Genomic DNA, 27,659 nt, shown 5'->3' with positions numbered 1-27,659 from the left:
TAGAGATTAAAAGATTTCTTAAGCAACTAGTTGGTAGTTCTCACTATGAAAGCCTGAGCCCACTCAGTCTCTCTCTTTCCAGGTTCCCAATGTGAACACTTGTTCCCACATGTGCTCCTGCCTTTGCCATGCACCACACTGGATGTGGCTGAGACAGTCCTCACCAGAATAGCCTAGATAGGCACCATGCCCCTAATCCCAGACTGTGAGCTAAAAACCCTCTTAAGAGTTAAATAGCTCAGATATTTTGATACAGTGTTGTTACACTGACTAAACCAAAGCCATAGATGAGGAGGAATATGGCACATCTGAAGAGGCTGAGTGACTTCAAAAAAAGTGTGTATATGTCACTGAAGGCAAGTAGGAATAGCAGGAAGACACAAATCTGAAAAGACCATGAAATAAAATAAAAGGTATGCCATGAAATAGAAATACAATTTTGATTCTAAACTGGATGAAAGAGATGATTACATATACATTTTAGAATTCTCCTATGTGGTGTGGATAAAAGATTTGAGCAGGGATAATAAAAGAAGCATAAAGAACAATTTGAAAAGTTGTGGCAATAATTCAGGTAGAGAAATGAGACAACCTGAACTGAGGTTGCGCCCAAGGAATGGAGATAATAAACCAAGTGGGGTTAGAGACCCAGGTGATGTCATTATATGAGACAGGTCAAAAAAGATGAGAAATAGATAATTGCTCCAGTTTTAGACAAAATGAGTGTAAAGCTTCTAAGTAACATTCAAGTGGAAATGTCTTGAAAAGAAGTAGATTTACAAAGATGCAGAACTATATTTCTAAGGTTTTCATTAATGCCCCCTAAAGAGCCTTTTAGGTATATTGGGTCTAATTGTCTTTAACTAGGAAATGTAAAATCCACAAGTATACTGCACTTATATTAATGTACTGTATGTATAGCTGCACTGTATATAAAAATGGTAGTAAAATATATAAGTTTTTTGCTCCTTAAGAATCAACTTTCTATCCCTCAAGGGTGACAGTGTCCTTATTAAGAATATGGAGAAATGGACTGGTGTTGGAACACCAATTTGTGAGCTCTCCACTTTAAAAGTCAGTTAGCTGATCAGATGAACTCCAATGGGTATATAGGATTAAAAAAATATATAGGGTTGAGGAGAAGACCAGGGTTGACCAATCCTAATCTGAAGTGGTCATGGACTGTAATCAGAAATGAGAAGTGGTGAAGCTAACATCTGAGCAGTAAACAGGAGTTAGTTTGGGTTTCCTTTGGTAAGTGCCAGTAGGGAGTGATGGGCCTAGAGCAGTATGAACACAGGGCTAATAGGTAACCCTAGCACCATAGCAAGAAAGAACAGTTGCTGGCACTTTAAAAACAGAACACATAAGTCATTATTTGATACCTCCTTTAAAAGAAATGTAGATTTCACAATATCCAGTTAAGTGTTTAAAAAGAGTACTACCAAATATATATAAATATATATCATTAATAGCTAGATAACTAGCATGCAAAGATAATCCTAGTAATGCTAACCATACCCTTAACGAGTTAATAGCCTTGGGGAAGTTATTAGACTTTAGTTTGCATGCAGGTAAAAATAACAGAATAATATAATAACACAGAAAGGTAACTCTAAATTCACTTTACATTACAAAACTATTAAATGCACATTATAGTAATCTGGGTATATATAAGAATAGTGAAATAACAAAACAAAACAACGAGAATAAAAATGAAAAACCTAGTTCTTAAAGTTACTTTTGCATGCTTGGGTCAGTTCTAATTTTTCTATATATTTCAGTTTTTACATATAAACCTGAGAATGTTAATCTAAGTTGTGGCTTTTTTACAACTCTAGCTTTTCATTCATACTACCATTTTAAGACCACATAAAGCAGCAAACTTTCATAAATATAATAGAGCTAGCATAAAATCTGTCTTCTGTTTTGTTAAAAAAAAAAAAAGCACGCTGAAACTAAAGCTCCTTTTCTGCTTTTTATCAGAGATTACCTCAAGGACACTGTTCCTTCCTTCTGTAGACTCTCAGCCACCTATTTTTACCCCATCTCATGAAAGCACAGTCCACTCCCCATCTCAAGAAAGGGGTAACTAGGTAAGTGACCTATGTGGAATAATAAATAAGACAAATGCTACCTCCCTCTGTAATTTGTAGAGCCTGAAAGTTTTCCAAAAAGATTTGTGTTATAGCTAAACAGCCAGGAACTCCTAGGATTCATATATTGAGATATCTCTATGATGAAACAACAATCAAATGGATCAATCTCAATCTTTATTCATGAGAAATAATAATTGAAAATTAGAATTCTGAAACACCATATATTTTGCAACATCTACCAATTTAATAAATGTGAAGTACTTCCAGTCAAACACAGATTCAACGTATTTAGAGATGCTATAAAATTAGCACTAATTTAGGGAGGGGGTTCATTTATCACAGGCTGTCATATTGAAATTGCCCACTAATTAGTAGGACACAGATTGGTAACATTATAATATTAGAAAGTATACTTACTGAATAGGAAATAGAAGAATACTTCTCCCATAATTTCTAAATCTGTATTTAATAATTGTGAAATAAAAAAAAAACATTCAAACTTCCAAACATATTTGACACTAAACATAATAAAACATCTCAGATGAGAAGCATTTTGTTGATAATTCATAGTGTCTCATTTTTAAACTATCCTGCAGCTCTAAATCCCAGGGCAAAAATTTTTTATTCATCTTCTAGCATTCTCAGGAAAAAGTTCACAATGCTACCAGAGTACTCTTCTGCCTCAATTATTCTTCTCTTTCTCCCTCTCCCATAATCTCTTCTAAAAATTAATAAATATAAAGAAAGTTTTCCAAAAGCATGAAAGCACACAAACATGCACAAAATGTATTAGCAACAACTTCATCTATTTCGTCCATACTTTTTTTTCACTGTTTTGGTAGACATTAACAAGTAAAGAAGACATGATCTATTTACACTGATCAGTTATGCCATGATAAGGTACTAATCTAGAATAATTAAAGCTTGGGAAATAGTGCTAACCTTGTTGAAATGAAGAACAACTTAAATACATTTTGCAATAATAGTTATTTGAAAGAAAAATGAAACAAATATTTATTTGTTTTAGAACTTTGTTCAGGTTAAACAAATGCTTTATCCAAATTTTAACAGACACTGCTTGTCAGGATTCCTATTGTGTTACTGTCAAGAGATTTATCTGACTGATGAGTAATCTTCAATGTTAAACAGAATTTATTATTCATATGTTATTTTTTAAGATACATTTAATGTGGCATAAATGTCAAATAAACCAAAAGATGGATGGAGTTTCTCCAGCCACTCTGTTCATTCTGGACAAAATAATGTTAAAAGCAGATTATGTAATAAATCATGGCCTACTTGTCGGTCTGAAGTAAAACTCCCTTATAGCTACAAAGCCAGGGTCTAGAATATACTTACAGTATTCACCACAAATTTGGATGACGTATAAAAAAGATTCCATTATTTCAGTCATACGAAGAAAAATTTTAAATGAAAATTAAGTAGCTTCTTGGTGATCTTTATAATCTAAAAATTATCACCCACTACTCTTTGAACAATGAAATGGTTCTTTAAGAATACTGTCAAGTTAGCAATTCTCTGTACTATATTCCCATAATCTAAGCATCATGACAGCATTGTCACTTTAGACTTGGTAGACTTGGGTGAACACCAGAAACAGGACAAAATTCTGAGAATCTTGTAATGGCCCCATGATTTTCTAGAAGACCTCAACCTATGATATTAACATTGAGCATGACAGCAGGAGTTCTTATTTGTTTGACATTTGGTATGAAACAGGGACTAACCAAATAATATAGCACATGTTCAGTGCTTAAAACACACAACATCCCTATAAGGAAGCAACTACTACTACATTATTTAGATACAAGAACAGATTTAGAGAAATCAAGTTGTTTACCCAAGATTACACACCTACTACCTGGTAGAAGAAAATATGAATCCATGTTCATGTGAAGACAAAACTGATAACCTCCGCAGAATACACTTCTTTTAACAAAAATCTTTATTTAATCTAGCTTTTTACTACTACCCAAAAGAAACAAAATTCCCAAAACTACAGTATGCTAAAATAGTAGTAAAATCAAAAGAGAGTATCAATACAATTTAAAGTGTTAATGCCCGCTAAAACCTTTAAATTCAAGCCTGGATAGCCTCTACAAGCAGAGGCCAAGAGTACAACATTCTTTCTACTGTTTTACCTACCATATGACAAAAATGATATCTGAATCACATCCTTCAAACAACTAGCATTTATGTATTTCTAACAGATTACTGATAACAAAAGATTATATCAAAATGTTTGGACTAAGAGAGATCTATAAAGTTTAGCCTTCAATGAACTTACACAATTTTAATATCATATTAAATCATATCATTGCAGAATCAAGTGGATTGTGTATACATGAAACAGCATCTCTGAAAATAAATTCAAGGTATCCACACGAAAACTATTGTGTGAAGATGTACTGACAAACAATATGTTACAATTGCTCAGATGAGAAGCTCAAAAAGTCAATTTACTGGTGTAACTGACTACCACTATAGAACAGATGTTTTCTTTTGTTGGTAGCTTTTTTGTGTGTAGAAGAAAAACAATCACTATAGTGATATGAGTTTTCAAAAAGACTGGGTTATCCCTCCAATACAAGTGGCAATAAAAATTTGAAACTGAAACAAGATGCTTATGCCACTCTCATAACCATTACTAACTATAATAAAACTTTCATAATGATTTTAAAGATATAAATCAAATTGATAATAAATAGTAGATAATATGAATATTACACAAGTCATGGCATTCATACATAAAAATTATAGTAATTGCTTAATTTCTATTTTAAAATAATGAGAGTTAAAATATTAAATGACCAAAAAGAGATTTAGCATAATGGGGACTTCTGTATTACTGTAGATTGGTTTCTACTACTTTCACTGAAATATATTTTTAACATATTTCTCTTGAATTTCAGCACTAGAAATTTCCAAATGAAAAGTAACTTTCCATTTTAGAAAGTGAGCTTATCTCATTATCCACTGCTTATTTATACTTTCCCCCTTTATTGAACAAAACCTTTAAAGCAGCTCAGTGTTCTTTAGAAAACTATCAATTCTTTTAATATTTAGAAATGAGAAAACATTGCTTTTACAACAGAAAGAAATGGTGCAAGAGTTTAAATAAATAATTCATAAAGAAATAAATAAAATTAGAACACAAATACTTAGCAAAACTCTAAGCACTTGGGTGATCAAAGATTCAACATATTTTTCACCAATAACATCAGCCCCCAACAGTGAAAAAAATTCTAACCAAGAACAACTAAGGAGGGCAGGATTGCAGTGAGACTGGCATTTTCAAATGCCATTAGGATATGTAAATTAGGAAAATCCTCCATGAAACAGTTGATAATACACGCCAATAATTATTAAAATATTCTTGTTTAAGGTAGTTTCAGAAAACTCACTGGGGTCCAATTTTATTTAACCAAAGCTAGGTAACTCAAGTGTTATTTTAGAGCACTAATGATCTAACACTACAAAATTTTCATAAGAATAATTAATAAAAGTTGGAGTAAATGCTAGATATGTAGTTAATATAAATGGGTCAAGTACATTAATTTTAAACAAATTGTCACCTGTAATTTTTCATATTATCAGAATCCTTTTTAGGGATGTTTTAATCTTCTAGAAAAATAAGCAGATTACAGAGAGACCCTTACCACTTGCACAACTTCTATTAACATTTTGCATTAGTGTGGTACATCTATTACAAATGACATATCAATAGTCACACCATTATTGACATAGGGTTCAGAGTTCACATTAGAGTTGATTTTTTGTGTTGAATAATCCTATGTTTTTTAAAAAATTAAAATGTTAGGTGTCCATCAACAGCATGCCATACAGAATACTTCCTCCATCCTAAAAACTGTGTTCCACCTAATCCTTCTACCCTCTCTCCAGAACCCTTCAAAATCACTGATAGTACTGGCTTTAGAATTCCGTCTATGGAATCATATATTATGTAGACATTTCAGGCTTTTTTTTTTCAATTAGAAATGTGAATTTAAGTTTGCATTTTATCTTTCCTTGGCTTTAAAGGACAGTGATCTCAAAGACTAAATAATATTCCACTGTAAGGACATACCATGGTTTATCTAGTCTCTATTAAAGGAAATCTGAGTCGCTATCACATTTTGGGAATAAAACTGCATTAAACATATGAAGGTTTTTGTATAGGCCTATGTTTTCAACTAATTTGGGTATATAGCTGAGTGTGACTACTGTGTAAGCTTAGATGTAGCTTGTTGATATGATGAATTACATGGATTTTGAAATGTTCAACTAACTTGGCCTCACACGATGGGAATATTCCATCTGCTTAATATTTGCCAGACAAAATGTAGAGAATTTGTCATGTTTTCCTTAAAAGTTTAATAAAGTTTAAATAATAAAAAAAGCTTAAATAATGAAACTATCTGGACCTTGTTCTTCATGTTATAGAAGACTAATTATTAAATTATTTTATACAGGCCTCTAGTTGTTACGTAAATTCTATGATACATCTAGATTGTCTTCCAAGAAATTGGTCCATTTCATCAAGGCTACCAAATTTGTGAGCCATGAGTTGTTTATAATATTCCCTTTTTATTCTTTTAATGTCAATGGGATAGCCCATCTTTCTTTTCTGATATGGGTAAAGTGTGTCTTCTCTTTTTTTCTTAGGTTAGCTTCACTAGAGATTGAACAATGCTATTGATCTTTTTAAAGAATAAGACTTTGGTTTCAATAATTTTCTATTTCTTTTTTTCAACTTCATTGGTACCTGCTATAATGTATATTATGATGATTATGATTATTAATATTAATTTGTTTTACTTAAGATTTCATTTGTTCTTTTCTATTTTCTTGAGGTGGAAGGTTAGATTATTGATTTTAGATCTTTCTTCTTATCTAACACATTCAATACTATACTATTCATTAAAACACATTTTGATAAGGTATATTTTCAATTTAATGATTTATAAAGGTGGATCAAATATTAATTTTAAATATTTTAAAAACAGTAATAAATGTAGAAACATGTAAATTTTCCATTAAAAGCACTTAACAAAAACTCATACCTGATATATTTCAAGTGTTATTTTTGGGAATTTGTGGTGGTAGTGCACATACCTCCCAATGCTAAAACCATAACTTAGCATGTATGCACCCATTTTATCATCATCAAGAACAAATGACCATAAATATCAGTAAGTATTACTACATATATAATATGTTTCATGTTTTGACTCTTGTCCAAATATGTATAAACAAAGATGTCCTTTGGGGTAGAGGTAAAAAATAAAATAAACTAAAAAGCGTCTTAAGGATTATCAGAAATGAGGTGTCTTATTTTTGACATTTCATTTATAAAATGTAAAAGAAGAGGGGACTGAACTAAACCAGAGATAGTAGGTGATATTAAGGGTGGATGCTACCTCTAACCAGTGTTAGAGCACCTCAAGAGAGGTGCTAAGAGGATTCTGAGGCTGGATGCTTAGGGAAAGGTGGTTTGGCAGAGAAGCAATGCTTGTTATGAAAGTTATGAAATGATAGCACACAGGCAGCATATGGCTATGCCTGAGCAAAGCCACCCTTTGTGTTCTACTGAAAGAATAATTCTAATTCACAATGCTCTACAACAATTAAGGGTAAAAGAATTTATCAAAACTGCAACTTGGTAAATCCAGTTAATATTTCTCAGAAAATGCTATAGATGAAATATGCTAATGAGTGAGTAAAGGGGGGTTAAGCCTTCTAAACAGTTTCATACTGCTTTGAAATCAAAACTTCTATGATTTAATTGCCTATATGTAAAATAAGAATGACATTTGTTATTTGCAAATCTTTGACCTATAATTGCTTTACTTCAAAGGGTGCCAAAATGTATGAGTATGACTTTGCCAATCTTGGTTAAAAAATTTTTTTTTCTCTCTAAAACATACTCTTAATGTAGATGGAACAATGGAATGTTTGCACCCTCCACCTTTTTGGCAGAAAAGTTTCTTAAAAATAACTTCGTAGAATAAACGAGATAGTAAAAGATAAAAATTTCACAAAAAATATATTAATCTGTGTTACTTTGACAGATACACAAAATAAAAACTTCCTGTGATAGACAAGTTTTCTGACTCTTGTGCAACACAGAGACTTGCAAAATGACCCAGGACAAGGGCCTTCAATTGATTTCAGTTCCACTATGTGTCTAAAATTAACATTCCTCTCCAAAGTCTTCATTTGCAGAACAGTGTTCAGCCTGGCATGAAAGAAAAACAGCATTTTGGGAAATAGTTTCAACACTCATCCTTAAGTTGTTTCTTTTTTTATTTTTGTTTTGGTGTTGGTTAGTTTTCATTTCTTTATGTTTATTTGTTGGTTGATTGGTTCCAGACCATCAGTCAGAGATTTGCCTTTTTGGCATATATAAGCAGGTCAAAAGACATAAAATGATTCTCAATTCAGGTTGAGCAATAAACTCAGGTGGAAAGTTCTTTTAAAAATGCCACTAATGATGATCCACACATTTTGAGTTAATTGAAAGGATAAAGGGGTTAACGAATTTTTTTTATAGGGTACTACAGGTTGCAAATCAATATCATCTAAGAAAAGGCTGTTCACAATTTCAAAAAATCACTCACTAGAGTAGGTGGAGATATTAAAGAAAATGGAAATTCAATGTTGTCATTTTAAATCATTTCCATCACTGGTATGCTGAAGTTAATCTACTTTTGTTTAGCCTCTGCTTATTAAAACAAAATAATGAATTAGGAAGATCACATAGGAAATTCTGTACTAGTAAAAGGAACTGATTTATAAATCAATCTTACAGCCACCCCTTCCCTGTTATTATGTATCTTTTAATGACTTCAACTTTGAAATGAACTTAATGCTCTACTACCACAGAGCATAGAAAGTTCCTAAGGTGGATAAATTTAAAGATTTGTTTTTGTAATTCTTCCCAAATAATAACAACATAGATACTGATAAAAATTAGTTATTACAGTAGTAAGTTCTTTCAAAACTCATATCTATTCTCCCAATGTAACATATACCCCAATATATTATCTAATTTTCTTGATAAAGATGATATTCAGACAACACACATCTCATTAGACCCTAGTAAACATCATACATGTTATAGCTACTATGTGTTTATCTATAATATACACTCCTATAAGTCTAAATTATCCCATTTATTTTAATATGGTGTTGAACTTTCATGGCTGGGTCCATTCATTCTTTACTTACAATGCTGATTTACTTGAGGTGGGGGAGGGGGGGTTCTTGGCATAGCACTGGGTTCTTTTAAAGAAATACCTTCAACAAAAACCAGATACAGATTTTTGCCAGGTAGACATTTTAGTCAGACAAGTATGCACCATACGATGACTAGATTTCTAAAGATATGAATTTACATTTTATGAATACCAATTGAAAAATGCACGTGCATGCATGCATACATACACACACACACAAAAAAAAAAAAAACAGAGGATCTCAAAATGCCTTATTCAGTTTTTATGAAAATCTCAGTAAAATCTTTTGAGGATATAATGAATGATAAGTAGTCCACCATTTATATTCTAAGGCTCATATTTTTACAAAGTGTAAGCCTTGTATTCTAAGAATGTAATATAACATTCTAATATAAATAATATTCTAATATAACAGAATATAAGCCATTTATATTCTAATGCTTATAGACCATCACATCTATAATCCCAGCAGTGAGACAGGCTGAGGCAGGAAGATCACAAGTTCAAAGTCAGTCTCAGCAAGTTAGTGAGGCCCTAAGCAACTTGGAGAAACCCCGTCCCAAAATAAAATATTAAAAGGCCTAGGGATTTGGCTCAGTAATTAAGCACCTCTGGTTCAATTCCTACTACTACTACTACTACTACTACTACTGCTAAATAAATAAATAAAGTTATGCCATCAGAAAACAAGGCATTTAGAGCATTTTACCAAAACTAGGAGAAGCAAGCATAATTGTCACTGAAAAATACATTTCTATCTTACCAGGAGAGTTTCTCATGGAGTTCCAAGTTAGTAGGGAGGAAAGGAGAGAAAGGGATAGCTTTAGAATAAACATCCACATGAAACTGATTCTTCAGATCCACTATTTCTAAGAACACTGTTCACCACCACATTTTTTTTTATATATATAAAGATACATGTGCCAATTTCTTATGGAAGTCAGCTTTAACTCTTCCAAAAAAAATAAAAAATTAAAAAAGACATTTTTTTTTAGCTCATAAAAAGTTTCAGGAAAATGTGTACACTACACTTTGACTACCAAAAAGCCCCATGTTGGCCTACACATCAAGCATAAGTTTTACTCACATCTTATTAAGCTAGTTGTAATTTCTGTTCACATTATATCTCTTGTTTTGCTTTTGTATTGATTTGTCTTTATCACATCTCTGGGATATAAGAAAGTGAGCCTTTTCTCTCTGAACTCAGAGACATTATAGTTACCAACCCTGATTATGAATGCATATATAAAGAGATATAGCTCTTAAAAATGAAACTGTGTATAAAATTCACAATTCTTATACTTATTTCTAAACATAATGTTAATATTTAATAAAAAGTCTCATGTATTTTTTATACTTGATCTTAACAAAAATTATTTTAAATGATTTTAGATACAGAGTGTTAAGTTTCATATAATTACTTAGTGTGTTTTAACAGATCTAAATATTTCTTTGACATTCTATTGTCAAATAAATATGGAATTCCTTGTGTGGAGCCTTATCAACCAACTGAATGCTTTATATCTGGTGTGAAAAATTCAATCACAATTGTCAAAGATCAAGCTGCTACCTCTGATAACAAACATGATGAGATATCATCTTGTTCAATATATGCTTTCACACTGACATGTAAGCTAATAAAAATATGAAGTTGTAGTATTTATTTTGTTTCTTGAACAACAGAAGGCTCCTAATAGGGATAATGAAAATACCTAGTCATTGCATGAAAATACAATCAACTTTTTATACGGAGGACAATTAACTGATCTGCAGACTAACTGTAGTAAAATAATAACGGCATGCATTGCATTTATAGATGATTTTATACTAAGTACCAATGAATATCTCAATGAAAGCATTTCTATTTTCAACTACAAAAAAAAATGTGTGTTGTAACAAGTTTCATTCACTCAATAGCTATTTAATATTTACTAAGTGTCAAGTACTATCTAGGGCCAGTCCACCTCACTAATCAGACTGAGTATTTTATCAACTTTTCTGTGGAGGAATGCTAGAAGGAGGACATGCAACTAACTTTTTGTGAGTCAATTATATTTCTGAGATACAAAAACTTAAAAATGAACAGCCATTTTTCACAGAAAAAAAACAAAACCCAGTAGATTTGTATATATGAACTTAACTTCTCACCCACCTTGCTCCTTACCCTGTTTGGCTTCCTTTGCATTCCTTCTCAGGGAAAGCCTGAACTTGGTAGTCTCACTTTCCTTTCTCAGCCACTCATAATCAGCCCAGTCGGATAATTCCCAATGTTTGCTGAATTTATACACTTAACTTCTCTCCTCTACTATTTACCTCAAACCCCTCTGCCACTTCCTTAGCTAAGAACTCCATCATCTTAAATTATAGTGACCATTATGTATTAGACACTAAAGTAGATGATAAATAATTAAATAAGGCAGCTTCAGTTCAATATCCTTTAAGAAACTGAGGCAAGCAGGATGAGGAAAACAACAAAAACACCCTGAATGCCTTCCCTTCTGAACAACCACTTCAAACATGTCAGGAGCTGTATCACCCACCAGCTGGCTAAGATAATAACAATCCCTCCCAGTTCTCCCTCACCTCCCACACTATCTTCCTTATTCATCATCTTAGTTTGATATTGTCACTCTTCTATGTACATACTATATATTAGCCAGTCACCAAGTATCTCCCTTTTAGACTCCTCTAACCCATCGCTGTCCAAAAGTTCTTTCTACAACAATGGAAAAGGCAACAGGTATAAACACTGAGAACTTAAAATGTGACAAGTGTGACTGAGAAACTAAATTTGAATTTTTATTCCAGTAATCATACATTTCTTATGGGAATACTACTGAACAGCACAGCTTAACCTTCTTTCATGCTGCTGATGGAGTCATTCTCACACAAAAGAGCTGATAACATTACTTTTCTATATAAAACTAACATGTCTCCTTACAACCTTCACCACTACACATGGCATTCAAGGCTCATTTAAACCAAATTACTACACCTCAGTCCAGTCCCCCCAAATGCTGTCCCTTGCAGGCTCCAAAGATATTGGGCCATTCAGAGACTCCCAGAGGCTATGCTACAATATTTCATGCAAACGCCTTTCTTGTACTGAGAATGCTCCAGGGAATAGCTACTCATCTTCAAGATCCAGCACAAGTTTCTATTTCTCTGAATACTCAGCTGTCATCTCACAGATAAGCTTGACACTCTGGCCTAACTCTGCTGCAATAACATTTTGTATATAGCTCCACTAAAGCAATTAATCATAATTAATAGTTTACATATAAAAAATGTGAGTTCCATGTGTGCCAGGTAAAACTTAATCACCTACATTAAAGAGATGACCTGGAAAAGCACCTGGCACAGGATTTCACCCTGAGTAAGGATTCAGTGGATGTGTAGTGCCTTTAATATGTTTTAGGAATCGTGTTGGTGATAATAATAACCTTACCAAAAGTACAAAAATCTATGAGAATAAAGGCTAGAAAATAAAAAGAAGTGGGGAAAGAGAAAAAGGTCACATGGCACTGATGATACCAATGTAAGACTAAGGTCAGGGAAACTGAGAAAACTGATGTGAGTTCCAAAAAATAACTACCAGAAACTCCACTTGAAGAGAGAAACAAGCTGAACTTGTTTCTCTCCTTCCCTATCTGGCAATGGCAATAACTAAATTCCTTAATCAGGAATTGTAGATGTTACAAGGTCAAGAACAAGAGAAAGCTTTTCATGTGATGTATAACTGAGAAGAATTTGTTGTAAGTAGACCAATAAAACACTATTCTATGGCCCACTCCTCAGGAAAGAGCTCTGTTAATTAACACTAAATATATTTTTTTCTAAGAAAATTCAACTAAAAGAAGAACTTATTTAATTTTAACATCCTCTAAAATAATAGATGGAACCATTTCAAAATGATCAATGACATCTAAGGTATGTTTATTCCTAATATAATCACTTTCCTTTATATAAAGCAGTCTTATTTCTTGTTCCTTTTAGTTGACTTACAAAAAACAATGCAGATAAATATTTAAATAGTTAAAGGTAAAAATTTAGGCAATCTGAAGCAATAGTCAATATATATCATCGTGTATAGGTGCCTGAACTGAAGAAATATAATGTTTAAGTAATATTTTCATGTTCCATTTCACTGGTTTGACAAAGCATAGGTTTACAATATAATTTTATTATTAAAGAAAATCCTTCCATTGGATTTGCAGATCACACAAAATTAATATTTGGATTTAGTTCAGAGGTTGAGTAAATTAGCTTAGTTCACTCTGGGTTTGAGTTCATGGTTCAGTTCAAGTTCTTGATAATGAGCACATCAAAATAAAAATATTTAAATAATGTAATCAGGGCTGACATTTAAGAGTAAGTGTTCAGGCAAATATGTGTCTTAAGAAAACAAACTCACTTTACAGAGAGAGCTAAGGTTAAATCCGAAGGTTTGAGCATTCCGGGAGCCGGCGTTCATGTAGTTTCCCATTAGCAATACAAGTTCCAGCAACATGCTGAAGCTTTTGCTCTTCTTTATCTCTTCGCAGGCAGTACTGACAGCCATGATGTCAGGTTTGATGTTGTTCACCTGCTCTTCAAACTGAAGCTTAAAGAGAATAGCACTGAGCCGTGGCCGCAGTCTCTTCACATTGCTCATCTGATTGAAAAGAAAATAGCAGATTTCCTTTAAAATGCATGGTATAGTTTAGTACTGTACGACTGCAAGTAATCTGGGATGATTTATTGGTATGACAGTACCAAAGAAGCAATATGTCCTCTGAAACTGATGGCAGGAAGAGAGAGAAGCCCTACTTGTTTTTGTAAGGAATCCAGAGTCATTCCTCAAAAACAAAATTAACAATTTAGATGTGCAATGAAAAGAAAGCTTTAGTAAAACAATAATGTTTAATTAAGCAACAAATTAAATGCATTTTTACACACTCAATTTTAAAAAGGTAACAGTATACACACACAACAAATTACAAAACATCCATATCATTACTTTAAATAACCTTTGTTCAATACTGAAATATAGTAGGACATGTTTAAAACATACTCAGAAAGGTCTAAAGAGGGTTTGTTTGCTTCAAATAGCAATTGCTGTCCTCAGAAGCCCTGCTGACTAACAGTATGTGTTAGATAGAGGGAGAATAAATAGGTCCCAATTTGTACTAAATTGACTTTCTTCAGAAACACAGAAAGCAGAATGACTCCTGACACATACTAAATTAGCAGAATCAGAGTTAGGAAACATGGGAGTCACAGGAGATAGAAGTAGTGCAAAGCCACAGGTCTATCACATGCCAAGTTAACCCTGTTTGTGACTCTGGGAATGTGACTGTTGGGGATGAGAAGAACTGGAGGTATCAAAAAGAACAAAAGAAGCTGGGTGTGATAACCTATGCTGACAGTCCAAGTTACTCTGAGGCTGAGGCAGGTGGATTGCTTGAGTGCAGGAGTTTGTAATCAGCCTGGGGAACACAAGAGAGGCTGGCTGAAAACAAAACAATAAAAACGGGAGAAGTTCTTTAAAGCTTATTCCACCATTTTATCAGTATATATTAAGGGAATGACCACTTACCTGTAGGCTAAGACACACTATATTCAAGATAGATATGAATTTCTTAACTAAAAGGAATATATAGGAAATTAAAAACTTAAACCATGCCAATGGGGCAGTAATAGTATAATTATGGAATTTCAATAACTATTATAAATATCAAAAACATTTTTGAGGCAAGACCAGACCCTCTCACACAAAAAAAGTGACAGAAACAACAGGGTTAAAATAGAAATGAGCTAAGAAACAAGAATGGAATCCTAATTAGAATATTCCATGCTTGTATAATTATATCAAAATGGATTCTACTACCATATGAAATTGAAAAGAACCAATAAAAAATTTAAAAACAAGTTTTCTGTGGCTAAAGGATAAAAAACAATTGATGACTATTCATCTAAAAAATCAAAGCAGAAAGTATTAACAGTAGAGAGCAAATTCTTATATTTGAAAAGTTTCATTAGAAAATAATATAAATATCTAATTTATAGCTAGCCCTTTCATCAGCCACAGGTTAAATGTTTACATTCACACAAGCATAATTCTAAGAGCTCAACTAATACAATAATAAGCCTGCTTTAGAAAATGTTTTCAAATACTTTAAAAAACATCTTCAAGGGCTGGGATTGTGGCTCAGCGGTAGAGCACTTGCCTAGCACGGGCGGGACCTGGGTTCGATTCTCAGCACCATATTTAAAAAAAATGAATAAAGGCATTATGTTGTGTCCATCTACAAAAAAAAAAAAAGATTCTCATTCATTCTCATTCTCTCTCTCTCTCTTTCTCTCTCTCTCTCTCTCCTTTAAAAAAAAAATCTTCAAAGTCCCTTGTCTAAGAACAATATGGGTTTTTTTTCTCCTGCAAGAGAGTAAAAAGACTATAAACTTGACAAAGACATTTATAAATTTTTTTTTTACAAATTTAAGCAATATAATGTTGTAGAAAGACAAATGGTAACCCTGTTATAATATTGATTTTAACTGGAAATGAATCATTCTTTTAAGATAGTGTTATCTCTACCACAAAAATTTCATAGTCATTTGTCCTAAAATATATTGTATGTTTTTAGTATGAGAAATCCTAGCTTGGCCCTTACATGGAATTTTTAGCTAATATAATGTATACTGTGTTGAACTAAATTGAGGTATGCGTTCTCAGGGGGAGAGAAATTAAGTAAAAAAACAGTTAATATTTTTCACCTCTTTTTTCTTTCTTCCCAACTTTTCCACAAGAAAAAAGGTGTCAGGGGGTTGGGGCAGCCTTTGTATAAATACACAATCTAGGCTTCAGGTTGTTGATTTCTAGATAAGGATAATAATAACTTTCATGAAAGAATAATGATCATTAAATTTATTTCAATAAATGTGTTTTGAACTCAAATATATATATGGTATACACCAAAAAGGATTCATTCCTTGAATTTTTTTTTCTCTTTTTTCCTTAGGCACTGTTAATGGTAGATACACACATTACATTGGCAACATGGATAATACTCTATTACAACCCTTTAGAATGCCAAGACACACAAAACAGCACTTACATGTATACATGTAATAATGACCATTCAAAAGGTATCTAATGGGCTCATGGAATCTCTGTTCTCAATGGGTACCCTTATTCAAATTTAAGAAGTCATTTGATAATTTACAATAAACAAGAGAAATAATTCTTCAGTATCCCATGCAAAATATCAGTGTTACAAAGTATTAATTCTAACATCTATCAATCCACTATTTCATGCACAAAGAAAAAGGGGGGAAAGTATATTTAAATGCCTACATTATATCACCTGAAATATGTTAAAGCTTTCATACTTACATGCACAAGGAAAAAGGGGGGAAAGTATATTTAAATGCCTACATTATATCACCTGAAATATGTTAAAGCTTTCATACTTACAAGTTAACCATATGTAGCTAGCATAAAGTAATTAATTTTCCTAGAAAACTATAACCCAGATTTGTATGAGTAATGAGTCTATCTTGCTCTAGGGACAGATACCTTGAAGAGATAAAGTCTATGATGTAATGCAGAACAAATTGCTAAAAGTTCATTAAAAGCCCTGACAAAGCAATGTCAGGAAAGGTAACTTAAAACAGAGCTTTGAACAACACTTTTTTTTTTTTTAAATTAGGTATCCCTTTCATATTATTCTTTCTTGCAAATTTAAATAAATTTATATTTTGACTATTATTAAATGAATGTATTTTTAAAAAATTGCTGAGAATGGAACCTGAGAGATCATGTGGACCTGGCTACTGTCTTTAGCTTACTATTAGGAGGTACAACAATGCCCTAGACCACATGGTTGCCCTTTTAAAAATAAACAAAAAACTCAATTGAAGCTAATGTAACATGACCCAAATCTTGGGATCTAATTATAATACAAAGATTCTCCATCTCATGACTTAAATAAAAGTTTGTTTCTTCAGATGGAATAAAATAAAAAAGGTAAAATGGTATGGGGGAAAAAATTCATATATGTATAAGTAAACTTGAAAAAATGTTCCAATATCCTCACCACTTCTAATACTACATCAACATTGAGGACTTAGATTCTGTTGTGGTGGCTTATGCCTATAATTCCAGTGGCTCAGGAGGCTGACTCAGGAGGATTGCTAGCTCAAAGTCAGCCTCAGCAGCAAGGCACTTAGCAACTCAGTGAGACCCTGTCTCTAAATAAAATATAAAATAGGGCTGAGAGTGTGGCTAAGTGGTTGAGTGTCCTGGAGATCAATCTCCAGTACCCAAAAAAGAAAGAAAAAGAAAATCAGAACTAAAGACTTGGCTGTAGTAGAATAACAAGTTAGCACAGAAATGGACAGTTGTGTTGCTCAAATAATAATAGAAAACACTTAAGAAAAAGAACAAAGGAAAGATTATAGTAAAAGTGAAATTAATAATAATGTCAGAAGAAATACTCATGACAACAAAATCTTTGACAATGATTGATAACCCAAAGATCAACATAAAGAAGCAAAACAGTTTGCTTTCACTCAGTTTTTGAAGGCAGTGAGTACCATGCTTGAAACCTCCTACTCTCTACCATTCAGAGATATCACTTACCTGAGTAAGAAAACTTAAAGCCAGTAACTAGTGAAAATCGAACAAGAAGTAATGTTTGGGACTCTAAGGGTAATTTTTTTTATCTCATTGGCAATGTATGCAATAGAGCAGAGACAAAAGTAAAATGAAAAGACCTTTAAAAAAATCAATGAACCAAGAAGTATAGTCTTGGCCCCACTCAGTGCTGTGAGAAGCACCAAAGTCATAGTAGTGGCTCTTTTAACATATATGCTCTCTTTTAAAGGATAAAGAGTAAAAAATCTCCCTGGGAAGATGTAATCTTCCATTTTCTTATCACCATTTTGTTTTTCACATACAATCTTAATCTTATACATTATTTTCTGGGGAGAAAAACAGAATCAATTTGACACTTTTATACCAACTCTATTTAACAATGTATCTAGACTCCTTACAGATATTTTTTATTAAATAAGAAGTTGTCAGGAATGATTTTTTTTTCTGACAAACAAGTGTTTCCTCCACACCCTACTGTGTGCATTTGCATAGGCACATCCATAAAAAAACTTTCTAGTTCAAGTTCAATGTCTTTGACATTCTTGCCTAAAATCATTATGAAACTAACCATTCATTTGATTTTTCAATGACTGATTTGAAAAAATATTACCTTCAGTCCTTGTAGGCATAGTACCCTAAAGCTTTAGTTCTTAAACTACATAAATGCCTATTATAAGGAATAAAGGAACAGAGTTTCAGGAAAGTTAAGATGAATGACATCTTCAAGTCACATGGGAGCAGAACCTGGGCTTAGATGTAACTTGCTACTAATGAAACATTCTTAACACTCACAGCATCAAAATATAAAAATTGGTAGCCCTCATTTAAAAATCATCCAGAACACAATTTCTTTCTACCATGCTCTCTTCCAAGACTGAATTTTTTAATTGCCCCACAGTAGTTGTTAGGTAACACATTAAAGAGAATGACATCTACTACTGCTACATGCCTGCTACTACATAAGTGTTTTTATCATTTCTTCTTCATACATCCATGAAAATACTGTGCTGAATTGTTTACATTTCTATCTCTCCACACTGCACTCACTACTCATAGTGGCCTACACTAAGTAAATTCTTCAGTTCCCTGAAGAGAGGTATGACAAACAAAAATGTGAAAAAACAAATACATCTTTGTGAAGACAGAGTGCTTTGAGAAAGGGGTGTGATCTAATAACAGAAGAAAGACACTCAGAGAAAACTTTTAAACCCAATTTTTCTAATTATGTGAAAAAAATCTCTATCTTGCACTGCTAGCAGGCCAATATGTTCATGATCTTCAGAATTTCTAAGGGGGGAAGAAAAGTTAACTTCATTTGAAGAAAGGCTTCAAAAAAAAAAAAAGCTATTGAAGTGCCTTATGTCTAGGGAGTATTCAGAATATCAAAAATGTTTTTAAAATAAATGTGCTCTTATGATATTAAAGCTGCTATGCTAAAATTATTTAAGAAAACTATACAACAGCAAAGTACATATGGTACATTTTTTACATGTTTCATAGGATCAAAGTAAAGCCAAGACTTGTACATTCCTAAGTTAAAATACTCTATAAATCTGCCTTAAAAATCACTGACTCTTGTACTCTCTCCAATGTACTATTAAACTCTTACATTAAATTTTTCAATTTAGTTATTGAACTTTTCAGTTCGAGTATTTCCATATGGAACATTTTTATACTTTTCATATCCCTGCAGATTCCTTAATTAAGAGCATCTTTTCCTTTAATTTTTTGAGATAATTTAACTTCTTTGAACATATTCATCATAATCATTATACCTATGCAAGGGAAATAGAAAATGTGGGCAACTTTGAATGTGAGTCTACATTTTATTCCCTAACAATGTATCCCATTTTATCATTCTTTAATTTGTAATTCAGCATTAAACTTGGTACATGTAATATATCAGAGGAACCCTGAGTTCTATATCCCTTTGAAACCTCTTTGTTCATACTTTAGCAGGCAAATCACATCTTAACTTGTATAGGCTCCAATTTATGTTTTGTTAGTTTAGTTCTGTGGAAACTGAAGTATTTCCCTAGTTTCTGTAACTTAATGGTATTTAATCTCGAAATTATCTTCCCTGCAGAGTTCATCAAGAAACTTGATGTAGGCTTTGTTGAGGGGTGGTCTGGAGGAGATGCTTCTTTCTGCTGTAACCCTCATTCTTAAAGCTCAACCTTTCCTGTTCAAATGAATACCACCTAAGTTGAGGAAGGGTGAAGAAGAGCTCTTTATTTTGACAGAGCCTGAAGTCCAGTGCCTTCTAGGAATGCTTGCTGGCTATACAGTTTGTTGCAGTGGCTACCTTGAAAATCTTTTTCAGAGTATGGACATTCCAGGCCCTGGACAAAGACTAAAGCGGGGTCTCCACAAGGATGAGTGTCCCTTTTTGCACAATTACTTCCACTTTGTGCCCTGCCTTACAGACTTGCTATTTGGCAGCTAAAAATTCTTTCCTCCTCAGATTAAAAAGGACCAAAACATCTGCTCCAATTTAGCTCTTGTGCTTTAATTGAAAATTTTTCATTAGTCAAAGAATGGGTATTCATGAGATTCTCAAGGATTGTGACTTTTCACCACTGGCTATCCACTGTCTGAAAATAGATGAAGTGCATATTTGATTCTAGCTTCATCATTATTAATACTTTACTTATCTTTCATTAAATTTATTCTTTAGTAATTTAGGTTTCTTGATGTTATTAGAATCTTAAAATATATTATAATTTCATGTTTTAAAGACAAAACACCAAACTCTTCTCACAGATTAAACAGTTTTCACAATTTAGCCCATTGATCACATTTCTTTATTTTCTCTATAGGTATGTGCATGTGTGTATGTATAAGGTGGAGTCTATATGTTTTTCAAATACTATTACTTTTTTTTCCTTTATAATTAAAAACTAGTTCAGAATAAGAGATTTTGAGACCCCTAGAGAAGCCTAGTATATAACATACATTCATCAAATTTTTACATTTGTATTGATGAAGAAAACACAGAGTAGAATACTGATTATAGCATCTACCCAATTTATTAAAACTAAACTTTATGAACCTTTCTAGAAACAACGATACCTTCAAAAACATGGCAAAAAATATAAAAAAAACCAAAATACATCTGTAATAATTATACCTTAAGCAACAGCTGTAATAAAATTTCCTAACTCCATAATAATTTAGTTCATTAAGTCCAGCCTTACCTTTTCCATTGTTTCCAGAGCAATCTTACAAGAATATATAAAGATCCACATAATGAGATTTGCAGAATATATAGTGCTTCACAGGCACTAGATGATACTCAGATCTAAAAAGCAACCTTAAAACAATGCTTTCTGTAAAGTGATGATTCATAAGAGACCTGTTTGCTTACCACTAGAAAATGCTTTAGGCTTTATTTCAAATGAATGATGCATGGCTAGTAATTAGTATGTTACTGTAATGATGCTTTGTTTTGTTTTTCCAAATGAAACAAATTAAGCAGATTGTGCCATAAAATTTCAGAACTACATAGATAGTCTGAATGAATAGAAACCATCATGTACTATACCAAAAAACAAACAAACAACAAACAAACAATGCTACCATCAAAAAACTAACCCACAATTTTACTATGAACTTAAATGCCCCACATTTTACCTATATAAATAGAAGATTTAAACTTCCAAAGTTTAAAAAGCAGAAAATAACCAATTTCCCAAAATTTATTCTGAATTAGCAACATTTCAAGTTCCTAGTTGGACATTTTAAAGTAATTTGTCTCTAATATTAGATTAGTTGATCTTCAAATATTAATACTAAATTACTCCATTAATGAAGTATACAGAACACCACCACTAAAAGCAACCCTGAATACAGAAAACACACATGCAGCAGATTGCTACCATAAGAAATGAAGGCTGGCTCTTAGTATAAAAAGCAATGATCCATAGCTGGGCTGAAGAGTTAATAGTTGAGTGAACAAGTTGAGGGTCCTCATATATTCAATGATAATGCTTATTTCCGGAGTTATATGAGAATAAAATGTAATTATCCATTCACATAGAGAATATTTATTGAACAATTATTACATGCCACTCAATGTTTTAGATTTGAAAGAAAACAAAGAAGAGAAAAACTAATTAAACAGATAATATCATTTTAGACAGGGATAAGCATTATGAATCCATGAAAATGGGATAACATAGGTAGAGAATAATGGTGAGTAGAATCATTATAATGAGTACTTCTGTGAGGAAATGACACTTGAGCCCAAACAGAGGGAGTAATAAAAATAAAGACAATCTTGAATTGGCAACAAAAAAAATCAAATGGCATGTATGTCAGGACATCCAGAAGACATTTTTTGGAGGGGGAAGGGGCATTGGGGGCAACGGGATTGAAAGCAGGGGCAATCAACCACTTAGCCCACATCCCCAGCCCTATTATGTATTTTATTCAGAGACAGGGTCTCACTGAGTTGCTTAGTGTCTCACTTTTGCTGAGGCTGGCTTTGAACTCCTAAGACTCCTGAGCCACAGGGATGAAAGGTGTGCTCCACGGTGCCCAGCCAGAAGACTTTTTAAAAGACACTTAAATTCTCTTGGAGAAATATATATTCCAAACTCTAATGTAACTCTATATAATACAGCAAAATAAAGAGCAGGAGCTAGTAAGTTGACAAAAAGATAAACAACAAATAGTAAACACAAGAACTGGTACACTACCTCCATCCATGGAAATATCAGTTCTCTAAATAATATTTTTCTAAGATTAATAACCATAATAATAGTCTACATTAAATTTAGTTTTCCATTGCTATTTCAGTAACATTGATGAAACAAATATAATATAAGCTGCACAATCCCTGCCTGATTTTCAGAATTTCACTTAACAAAAGAGGGATTTTGAGAAATCATTAAAATACAATGAACATGATACTTTCATTCAAGAGTCACTTTGGTTAAATCCTCTGAACTTGCAAGTGGTTAATTAATTACATGTTCAAGATTGATCAGTGGATGAGGTAAAGGTTAATCACAGAGTAAAAGAGAAACCTGGAGCTGAAAAAAAGTTCCAAACAACAAACAAAACAGCAGAGTAAGGTCCTGGGAATAACCAGCTGACCCTTCTATCTCTATCTCCCATAGCTAATCTCCTTAGTTAATATTCAGTTTTTGGTGGTATTTGCAGAGGCAGGGTCAGGGCAGATGAGCTTCAAACAGTGATATAGAAAAGTCCTCATATTACACATTCACTTATTCAAAATTAGTAAGAGGGCCTTTTCCTATGATATTTGCTAACTAGCTTACATCCTCAAACAATAACTAACCAAAATATTTTTAAATGACTGATTCCTTGCCATTTATTTTGTCTATGTCATTTTACAAAATTTGCCCTTTCTCTGATGCCACAGTGTTAATGTCAAAATTGTTTCTGAGGGACTGAAGCTATGGCTCAGTTGGCAGAGTGCTTGCCTCGCATGCACAAAGTCCTGGGTTCAATCCCCAACACTACACAAAAACACACACACAAAAGAAAAGAGAGTTTCTGAATGTATTTCAAACATAAACCCATTAACAATGACATCAGGCTGTTTTTCTCAGTCTTGACTATTCATGCTTTTTTTTTTTTTTTTTAAGAGAGAGAGCAAGAGCGTGAATTTTAATATTTATTTTTTTTTAGTTTTCGGCGGACACAACATCTTTGTTTGTATGTGGTGCTGAGGATCGAACCCGGGCCGCACGCATGCCAGGCGAGTGTGCTACTGCTTGAGCCACATCCCCAGCCCCCATGCTTTTTATTCTCACACTGCAATAGCACAAATAAAATTCACTCGGAGATTTCTAAAAAATAAATCACAAGCCTTCCAGAAATTCATTCAGTGCTTGGGTTCATGCTTAAGTTCAGGCCATTGCTTGGGCAGGAACATTATTGGAGTACTCTAATTAAATCACTCCAATACATGTTTAAATAATAATCTAATTAATGATTAATAAGGAGTCTTAACAGTCAAAAAATGAGTTGGATGCAAAGGTGCTGCCTCTAATATAAATAAATATAAAGGAGTTAGGTATGGGATATGCAACTTAAACTGAAAAGGAGAACTGTGTAGATACTAAGGTTTGAGGAAGACAAAGGAAAGCCTATTGAAGCCAAGAGAAAAGGGGATTCAGGGAGTGAATGAAATAAAAGGTAAAACTATAACTAAGACCCACAGTTATCAAAGTCATATGTCGAAACCTATATTTTAAGGATGGAAAAGTTGGAGAAAAAGAGGTCTACACTTTTAGATAATTACTCCAACCAGCAATGAAAGTCATGGATAATTTCAAAGGAAGTTATAAGAATCCAGGAAGAATTAAGGAGCTAAGATCACAGAAGAAACACTCCATCCTAAGGGAAAAAAGGAAAGAAAAGATTAATAAAGAAAATACTCCAAAAAGTCACATAAAGTAAGAAAACAGAACAGTATACAGAAAATAGAATAATAAGGGGAATGGCCATCAAAAAACTCACTCAACTAGCTTTCTGTTAATTACATTCAAAATTGAGAATGGTTTTTAAAATTCTGGGCCAGACATTGGGTAAAACATATATAAAGATACTGTCAAGGAAAACCATAATATAAAGCTGTTAAGACACTTAAATCCTTTCAGAAAATACTACCATTCAATTGATCTGAATGATCTAGGTGCTTTATTGTGACTAGTGGTTCCAAGGGGAGCTACTTTCAAAGGAAACATTGATAAAATTGGATAGAAATAATCTCGTTCACAGCATTACATTTCAGTAAGGTCATATGGCTAACTATAGAAAGAAAGAGACACATCATTGTTCATTGATAAATGAAGAAAACACTGACAAAACAGTTTCAGCATAAAGTCACAAACAATGAAAACCTTTAAGTTAAAATTCATATACTGACTATTCATTCTTTAATGAATAAATGGAAGGCAGTGGTATGGTACAAACATATAAAGTAAGTCTGCCCTAGCAGAAGGGAATTTGGACAAATTCCTAGATTTTCTAAGCAGATACCAATTTGGGCAAATAAAGGAAGTTAAATGACTTGGAAGTGGTGATATTGGTGGTACATAAATTCATGTTAGCTTTCTACTAACGGGGAAAAAAAAAATCACACTGACTTCTCTATATCTCCTCCCCTAACTAGAATATCTAGAGTTAGACACAAAATTTGTATCGTTGGATAAAAAAGAAAAGTAATAGTAATAATGGGTAACAGCTGAATTTCAGGATAAGAAATGTGACCCAATATTATAGGAAAGAAAACAAACACACTTATCCTTTTAAATGAGCAAAGTCTGGTATGGAAGATAAGGATGTTTAATGAAACATACAATTGAATGAAAAATATAAGCAAAACAAAGAGCAAGGAAAAAACAACTCAGGCAAATACTACTATTAACGACATATATATGGGACCACCATACTCTGTTCCAGGAGCCACAGGGTAAGTTAAGTTCTGTAAAACTTAACACAATTGGTTTTGGATATCTCAGATAAGTTTTCAACTATTCACCATCACAGTCCCAGTTTCTCTGTTAACCTAGAAACAGAAAAAGGAGATGATCCCAAGGGAAGTTGGTCACATCTCAAGAGGGAATCAAACAAGGTTGTTCTCTGTCACCAGGTTCTTTACAGGAGGACTGAGATTTCCCACCTATCTGGTCCCTGTATTTTTAAAGAAAAAAAAAAAATATTTGGTTTCTTCAATGAAAAAAAAAAGCAGAGACAGTACTGGTACTGAACAAAAATACAGTGTAGGCTAGAGTCTGTAAAAATCTTTCCCTTTGTATTAATTTACCTTTTTCTCACTTGTACGCATCTACTTCCTTACCAATATAGTGAGAGTCTTGTACTTAGAAACATGGTGTGATGGGAAAAAAGTCCAGTATGAAAAATGTGTGCTCAGAAATCCTCAGTATGAATATTTCTCTTCTGCTTAAGGTGGGAGATGGTTCTTGGTTAAAGTCACTTAGTTTTATGGATTCCACTTCTTGAAACTCTAAGGAGTTATAGTAAGGAATATATCAGATAAACTTATATAAACATACATTGTGAACCATAAACCACTAAATAAAAGTCAAATAATATGATTGTTACGTGATTAGTTGCCTGCTCCACAGTGGCTTATTTGATGCAATACTTACACTCTTAACGTAAAATTCCAAAAATAATCTTTTCTTCCTACTCCTATTGTCCAAAGTGCTATCTTTTAAAGTTTAAAGAGTCACAGATACCACAATTTTAAAAAAGAATCAGACCAAACTAATGTAGAGTACGATTTTAATCTCCATGGGGGTGGAAAGCAGAAGGCATGGAGGTAGAAAAGATGGTCAAATGAGATGGACATCATTACCTTAGAAAGATGTATGATTGCATGAATGGCATGACCCTACTTTGGGTACAACTAGAGAAGTCAAAAGTTGTGCTCCATTTGTATATAATGAATCAAAGAGCATTCTATTGTCCTGTATAACTGATTAGAACAAATAAATTAAAATAAAATAAATAAAAAGTAAATGTTGAAGATTAAAAAAAATATTTTAATCTCACGGCATGTGATGGCATACAAACATCCCAGATAGTTATGTAAATTTGTAGTTTTTTTTTTTTTTACTTTTGGTCCTGGAACTTTCTTTTTTTTTAATATTTATTTTTTAGTTTTAGGTGGACACAATATCTTTATTTTACATTTATGTGGTGCTGAGAATCTAACCCAGTGCCTCATGCATGTTAGGCAAGCACTACACCACTGAGCCACAACCCCAATCCTTTGGGATTTTCTTAACAACCACCAATCTATTATTGTATACAACTAGATGATTTCATTTTCAGGGGGATTCGTAAGGTTAAGGTTCTCAGTTGCATTTACCTAGTTAGAGAGGTAAAAGTGCCTCCAGCATATACAACACATATGAGAAAAGAACCTTATCAAATTTTTGGTAATTTGATACTTTTGAAGAACATTTCCATGAAAAGAACTTGTCTCAATATGAGAACTTAGAGTCATGATAGTTGATCATAACTGAAATGTTCATTATGTTGCCCTTAACTCATCCCCCTTGCTACTCTGCACATTTAAAAATGTGTATATTTAAAAGCCAAAGTACAAGAACCTTTGCAAGCTCTAATTATGGGGTGGATAAAATCATTGAGAAAAAAAGAAGTATAGGAAGAAAAGACTAAAAGACAAAATCTAAGTAAAACTCTTATTCAAATGGTAGAAGAAATGGGAAAGAGCCAGGGACTAGTCAGACACAAAGTACAGGAGAGAGAACAGAAGAAAGTACATGTAACAAATAGGATGAAATGCTGACCAGAAGTCAAGAGCAAATAAGATGAGAGGTGAGATTATATAAATTGGATTTGGAATTAGAGGTTATCTGTAACACTCAGTGATAGGAACAAAAGTGTAAACGTAAAATATGTTCAATACATAAAACATGCTAAAGGACCAAGAAAATTCTAACTTAATTGCATTACAACATATGAGGAGAAAAACACACAAAATAATAATACAAGGATGATGACAGCAGCAAACACAATTGGGCACTACATATAATACTCATAAGCTTTCCAAAACCTTACCACAACTCTAAGAGATGAGATCTGTATTCATGCATTTTCAAAATAAAATGAAATTGAGAGGTGCTAAGAAACATG

The 27,659-nt window shown here is 32.8% G+C and overlaps 1 protein-coding gene and 1 long non-coding RNA gene across 2 annotated transcripts in view; one reads left to right on the top strand and one right to left on the bottom strand.

The window, feature by feature from the left end:
- Window positions 1–27,659, bottom strand: part of Diaph3 (diaphanous related formin 3) — a 455,034-nt gene that overhangs the window by 194,817 nt on the left and 232,558 nt on the right. Inside the window, exon 21 of the mRNA XM_005338141.4 lies at window positions 13,773–14,012. Within this exon, the coding sequence (XP_005338198.1) occupies window positions 13,773–14,012 (240 nt within the window). The remainder of the gene's footprint in view (window positions 1–13,772; window positions 14,013–27,659) is intronic.
- LOC144365043 (uncharacterized) lies at window positions 1,990–16,319 on the top strand. Its single transcript, XR_013423333.1, has 2 exons — window positions 1,990–2,096; window positions 13,903–16,319. It is a non-coding gene; the product is annotated as an uncharacterized LOC144365043 (long non-coding RNA).

The sequence above is a fragment of the Ictidomys tridecemlineatus genome, chromosome 6, assembly GCF_052094955.1.
Source record: "Ictidomys tridecemlineatus isolate mIctTri1 chromosome 6, mIctTri1.hap1, whole genome shotgun sequence".
Classification (NCBI taxonomy): Eukaryota; Metazoa; Chordata; class Mammalia; order Rodentia; family Sciuridae; genus Ictidomys; species Ictidomys tridecemlineatus.
Note: the sequence above shows the minus strand (reverse complement) of the source record. Positions and strands in the feature narration are given on the sequence as shown.